This window comes from Notothenia coriiceps, unplaced genomic scaffold, assembly GCF_000735185.1.
Source record: "Notothenia coriiceps isolate Sejong01 unplaced genomic scaffold, NC01 NC01_scaffold00037246, whole genome shotgun sequence".
In the NCBI taxonomy this organism is placed as follows: domain Eukaryota; kingdom Metazoa; phylum Chordata; class Actinopteri; order Perciformes; family Nototheniidae; genus Notothenia; species Notothenia coriiceps.
Genome location: NW_011369947.1, coordinates 5,137,049 through 5,143,686, shown reverse-complemented (window position 1 = coordinate 5,143,686; position 6,638 = coordinate 5,137,049). Strand labels below are relative to the sequence as shown.

The following is a 6,638-nucleotide window of genomic DNA, read 5'->3' as shown; positions in this document are numbered from 1 at the left end:
GAGTGGTTATTACAGAACACATATCATATTGATTTAACCCTTCATTTGCCTCAGAAAGTATTAGTATATGCAGAGAAGCACTCAATTTACGCAGGTGCCCCTCACTGGATTTAAAGATTGGTAGATAGGTAGATTGATAAATATGTAGGTAGGTAGGTAGGTAGGTAGGTAGGTAGGTAAGTAGGTAGATAGATAGATAGATAGATAGATAGATGGATGGATGGATAGATAGATAGATAGATAGATAGATGGATAGATAGATGGATAGAAAGATAGATGGCTTTAAGATCCTAAACATATTTAGGAGGGACTTTATGCAATCAGTGTTAACCTCGGCAGGAGTTTGAATGGTTCTTACTGGTTTTTATCAAGAGCTATCCTCCACTTTGACCACCAGAGGGTGACATTGCTGAGCTTTTTAACAGTCTTAATTGTGCCTTTTGGAATGAGTTTAATAGTGACATCTGCATAAAGAAGCATGAGACGCAGAGCATTGAGTTTGTGTTGATGAATACAATCTGTGTTAAATGTCACCACACCTTTTTGTTTGTCTTTCAAAAATATTGATTTGATAAGTTGATTTTTATCTTCCACGAACCTCTATACTTCCTGTTCAACTCTTTTAGACTTTAACTTAGAGTATTCCCACAACATTACCTTTTCTAAATTGTTGTTTCAGTGTTTCAAATAGTAAAACCACTTCTTAAATTCAAGTAAATATGTATTAATTCTGTGTGTGTTAATGATGAATTAAAATCTATGAATGTATCTTGTTTGTAAATCTATTCCCTTGTTTATTTTTCCCGCAGAAATGTCCGTAATGACCGAGCCACTCCCGCAGAAATCGCCTCTTATTACCAGCACTACGTTTCCCAGATGTCATTGGAGCAGAACTTCGCCTGTGGGACAACCGTAACCGGGGTAACCAGGCAGCCTAGCAACCAGGAGGGATCGCCGCCCTGCTGGAGGGTGACGGGACTGCAGCGGCGCGAAGGGGAGGAGCTGGGAGGTAATAATAAGAATAATACATGTGATTTATATTGCGCTTTTCCTGGTGCTCAAAGCTCTTAAAGTACCGTTTCATAACTTTAATAAAACACGCTGGGATATATGTAATATATTTAGAATATTTTAAGCTTTTAGACACTAAATATTCACTTATTTTCATATCTATTAGCTTTTTTTTTAGAGCTGTTTTCTATATCATGACCCCTTCCTAAACTTCTTTAAATTAGGCTATATTCATATTTTCGCGTGACGTTGATTAAATAATTGTGTAATAATATATATTGTTTTTATATTTTGTAAGTTCTCCCTGTTGGATGAAAAGTCCCCTTAATCAAACTGCTTTAAAAATACGATATGATACAATTATTTTCCATTGACATAAGGGTTCTAAAGAGTCTCATATTAACCCTCCACTTCCTGTGTCCTCCCTCCACTTCCTGTCAGATGGTTCCACTGTTTCCGACGAGGTTCCGTTCTCGCTGCTGGCTCATAACGTGGTTCTGGCGACGGGAACCCACGACATCCCGGCCCGACTGGGAGTCGAGGGCGAGTCGCTGCCCCACGTCTGCCACTCCTTCTGGGAGCTGGAGGCCGCCATTTCCCGTGGAGAGCTCGACCAATCATCGGACCCCGTGCTGGTGGTGGGGGCGGGGCTTACTGCGGCGGACGCTGTTCTGGCAGCCCATCACCTGAACACGCCGGTGTACCACGTCTTCAGACGCTCCGTCAACGACCCGGGGCTCATCTTCAACCAGCTGCCCAAACTGCTCTACCCGGAGTACCACAAGGTACCCCACTAAGACATCTACATTTCCTGACCACATGTCTGATTCGAAGCATTTTTATTAGGATTTAAAGAATAAAAAGGGCTTGCATACAAATATTTTATATTCACAATATTGTGCACTACATTACATTTTACATTACATTACATTTTAAATGAGTTCAAATAGCCGATGCGATATTTAGAGAGCAGGGACACAAATTGCAGATATATTGATTTGTATGAATGTTTGATAAAATACGACAATTTAACAATAGAAAATAAACAAATTGCTCTACACGGAGTACCACAAGGTACCCCACTAAGACATCTACATTTCCTGACAACATCTCTGATTTGAAGCATTTTTATTTTGTGTTCAATGTCAGATTTAAAGAAAAAAAGAGGATATTATATATTCACAATATTATCCACTTGCTGAGTTAAATTGCAACTCAACATCACTCTTAGAATGTTTATTTTAAGACTTTTAAGAAAAACATTTTTTTTGTATAAATAGCCGATGCGGAGATGTATAGATTAGGGTCGCCAACTGCAGATATATTGCTCTATCCGAGTAACAAAAAGTAAGGAGGTTTCACAATATGCAGGAACTTATTAAAACATAAAGAGATGTGATGCATCGAGTATAAGAGTATACTCTGAAAGGAGAGAATTAAAGCCAGTTATGCAACTCGTCTAAATACAACTTAAAGAAAAACACCAAAATTGTACTAAAACATCATCAACAGAATTTGAAGAAGTTACCGTGTGGGTGTGTTGCTCACAGCATGCTCACTGCCTGTCCTGTAACACCACTTGTTCCTCTAATGGAGTCAATGGTTTGAGTCCAGATGGAGAAGTCCAGCTTTTAAAATGCATGTTTCTCCAACCTGCTTTTTTTGTTAGACTGACTATAGACAAATCCCTCTTTCACTTCAAACCATCCATTTTCCTTCTTTGCTTTGTGGTTATAAAACCAGATTTATAAGACATGTTTCTCCCTCCTGCCTTTTCTGTAGTTAATATACTGACTATGGATAAATCCCCTTTTTCAACATCACTTCAAAACCATCCATTTTCCTTCTTTGCTTTGTGGTATTAAAACCTGTTTGACACTCACTTCCTGTCTCTTCCTGCAGATTCACCAGATGATGACTCAGCAGCAGTACCAGGCCCCGCCTCCCCCTCAAAGCCACGCCCACAACCTGCAAACCCCCACCTCTTCTTCCTCTTCCTCCCTTCCCCCTGCCTCCTCCTCCTCTTCCTCCTCTTACTCGGGATACCTCAGTTTCCCGCGATACAAAGTAGTGGCGTTCAGACCCGACAAGAAGTGCGTCCTTGAGTCGGATTCTGGCGAACGCACGGTTCTGCAGATCTCCAAAGCGCTGGTTCTGATTGGAGCTCATCCAAACCTCTCCTTCTTGCGGGAAAATGGCCGAGCGCTGGGAATCTACCCGGAGGAGCCCATTACTTGCCGAAGGAACCCCATAGACGTGGATCCGTTCACCAACAAGGTTCTGGGGGCGGAGGGGCCCGGTTTGTACGCCATGGGGCCGCTGGTCGGGGAAAACTTCGTCCGGTTCCTGAAAGGTGGAGCGCTGGCGATAGCGAGCGATTTAGCTAAGAGACATCGGGGGGAAGAAGAAGAGGAGGAGGGAGAGAAATACCTGACGATTGACAGATTTATGGACAGACAGAAGAGGACGGAAAATGAGGTTCGGGAGTCGTAGCGCGGCACCAAACACATTTTAAAACGAAGACACAGAAGAAAGGAAATCGAACTCGCTGCTAAAAGATGATTTTAAGACGGGACTTGCACTGGTTTTGGGAAAGAATAAAATAAGGCCTGCTCTTGAGAAACGTGGGTGTGGGTGTGGAAAGGCTTTACTTTACTTTACCAACTGGATAAAACCCTCTATCATCCACTGACGTTGGGCTCTGACAGACGAATAAATGACATTTGGACATTTGTTATATTTGTGTAGTCTGAAACACTAGAAACAAAAATACCTAAAGCCAAACTGGTCTACCTGCAATGGGAAAAGACGCCTGTTTATCACTGTTTAAAAAAACCTGTATTTATGCACAAATTGACATATTTACTACCTGCAAGTGGATCCTGGAGGTCGTGAACCCCACCCTCACTTTATGTGTTTTGATGATTGACTTTAGCCTCTTTCCCACTGGACAAAACACTCAGAGATGAGACTTCAAAATATAATAAATACACCCATTTTTTAATAATTTATGACCTTAAAAAGCTTTTATTTGTTAATGTAATCTCCCTAAAGCCCCCAGAGTACACTGACAGAAAATGTTAGGGCATATAAACACACTTTTAAAAACTCCGTGACCCTAACCCTATTTCTATCGGGTGAATAAACACACACATTTCTATAGAAAGGGTTATAGAGTGTGGCAGGTCTGCATTTTGGAAGATGATACGTATATCTGTGTTGCAAAGCTCTGGTGTCCATATATTGGGCAATACTGTTGTTACTTAAAGGCACAATGAGTGGAATGTGTCCCTTAATCTCATCAATTAATTAATACTGGAAATGGAAAATGAAACGTCCAATCTGACATCTTCAAACATCTTGTTTGGTCTGTCCAAAACCAAAAGATACTCAATTTAATCCAAAATGTAGAAAAGCAGGACATCTCAAAATGTGAGGCTAAAAAAAATATGTTTCTATATTTAGTTTTTTCATTAAATAATGACTTGAGTGATTTATTAATTATCAAAATAGTTAACGAATACTTTTAGCTTTTTTTTAAGGGAAGTCCTACTCATCGTGCCTTTTTGAAAAACAATAAAACATGTTCTTTATGCTCTGTCGGCGCCATCTGGTGGTCAAACGATGTAATGCAGAAACCTCAACACTCATCTGTAAATACAACATACTGTATAAAGGAACCAGGTTTATAGTAAATCCATTTCACTGTCAGGCTTATACAACCAACACGTGACTTTTTAACATGTAAATATGACAATGTCTCAAACTGTATTAGCTACTGAGGACGGACACAAACACAGGAAGAGGAGATATTAAAAAAGTGTGGAAGCAAGGAAAGAATAAAGGCAGGAAGTGAAGATTTAAAGACAAAGTCATGGATGTAAAATGACTTTCTTCTCACTCACATGGAGCCTGAATCACTACAGCCACTTCCTGTTTTCCACTCAGCATCACACTCGACCAAAACAGCCTTTTTTATTTGTTTTAAAAGATGTATAATTGGGATAATTAACATGTTTCTGTTGGAAAGTGTTTCCTTTGACACCGCCACATGTTTCCTTTGCTCCTCTGTCCACCAGCCTCCATGTGTGTGTTTGTTTGTTATGGGCTTTATGAATCTAAGGTGCTTTATTTTTCTATTTCCCACTCATGTCACCTGTACCTACTTTAATAACAGTCATGTTTTTATCTTGAAAAGGTTTTATACTTCACAAAACAAAAGAGAAATGTATTTTTTTTCATTGAAAATGCTGTAAAAAATAATAATAATAATATAAATCAGATTGACTAATTCTGTAGTGATAACTCACATTATTTGTTTTGGGTTTTAAAAAGTCAAGAGGATAATAATAATGCAGACCAAATTGAGATCATGTTGATTTCAGCTATAAAAACATTTTCTCTGTTTTTAATTGTGATTTTTTTTGGAATACTTTATGCATCTTTTTATTTAAGTTTTATCACTAAGAAAAGGTTCTGGTTTTTTCAAACATTTGACGGTAATTCATAACTTATTCCTGCTAAATATAATACAAAATAAGGTTCATACTTTCTCTTATTCACTTCTCTTCTTTCGTGTAACGTCAGAGGTCCAACTCGGTTTCGTGTAGCCATGCCCGCATCTCTGGTCCTAAGTCGAAGAGGCTGGCTCCCGAGGGTGGTCTATATAAAGGGTAGGTGGTGATTATGTGTAGGCAGTCTGTTCAGGTTCACCGCACTCGCATGCTGCACTGTCTGCCAAGGCCCCACTTCTTCATTGATGTTTTGAAGCGACCCCAGTTCGTAGACGGCTTAGTGTGCTCCATTGCCGGCGTGGTAGGTCGTCTCCTCCTATGGCGCCATCTCCTGGGTCCCAGAGCGATGGATGCGGGAGGGCCCGGCTAGCTCCCACTCCTGCTTCCAATCAGCCGCCAACCATGCATCTCTGGAGAGGTCCTCAGAGGTGGAATTGAGAATCTCTTGTGCTGCCTTGTTGAAGGGGAGGCGGGACTTGAGCCTACTTAGAGGCGCTGCTGTCGTTGTGGTGTTATGCAGGATGTGCCTTCTCTTGTGTGCTTTCTTTTTTGACTAACAGCTCAAACACACAAAAATGTTATTTGTTTGCACTTCTCAAAGCAAAACATCCGAACTGTTTCTTTTTATTCCAGCATGGCTCTGCAGATTCAATTGGCAGCTACTTTACGGCATTTCCTTATAATAAACCAACACATTCTCACTCCCAACTCGTACTATAGTGACGTTATGTCAGGATCTCTTGGCGTCACTATCAAGCGCAGGGGGGCCCTTTAGCGTTAATTTTCAACTAACAGGCCGTCCCATTGACTTGCAGAGCTCCCTGAACGTTTGTAATAGACGAGTTGGGATGGTGGAGAAATGCTCTCCGCAGACCCATTCTCACAGCGTTTATCAAACTTTTTCTTACTCAATATCAAGCCACACTTATTGTGTTTACTTCTTTATTTTAATTTAATAATGTAGGACTTTTGTTGCCGTCAGTTATGGGGAGAGTAGGGGCTCAGAATACTGAAATCTGAATTGTTTCATCGATTTTTCCTTCTAATTTTGTATTCAAACCACACACTGTTATTTACTCAATAACACACAAGTGCTATGCAAGTCAATGGGTA

The 6,638-nt window shown here is 40.3% G+C and overlaps 1 protein-coding gene across 1 annotated transcript in view; it reads left to right on the top strand.

The window, feature by feature from the left end:
- The window catches only part of osgn1 (oxidative stress induced growth inhibitor 1), an 8,698-nt gene extending 3,280 nt beyond the window's left edge, over window positions 1-5,418 (top strand). Inside the window, exons 2-4 of the mRNA XM_010794630.1 lie at window positions 810-1,009; window positions 1,453-1,796; window positions 2,914-5,418. Coding sequence (XP_010792932.1) covers window positions 810-1,009; window positions 1,453-1,796; window positions 2,914-3,504 — 1,135 coding nt within the window. The 3' untranslated portion in view covers window positions 3,505-5,418. The remainder of the gene's footprint in view (window positions 1-809; window positions 1,010-1,452; window positions 1,797-2,913) is intronic.
- The last annotated feature ends 1,220 nt before the right edge of the window (window positions 5,419-6,638 follow it).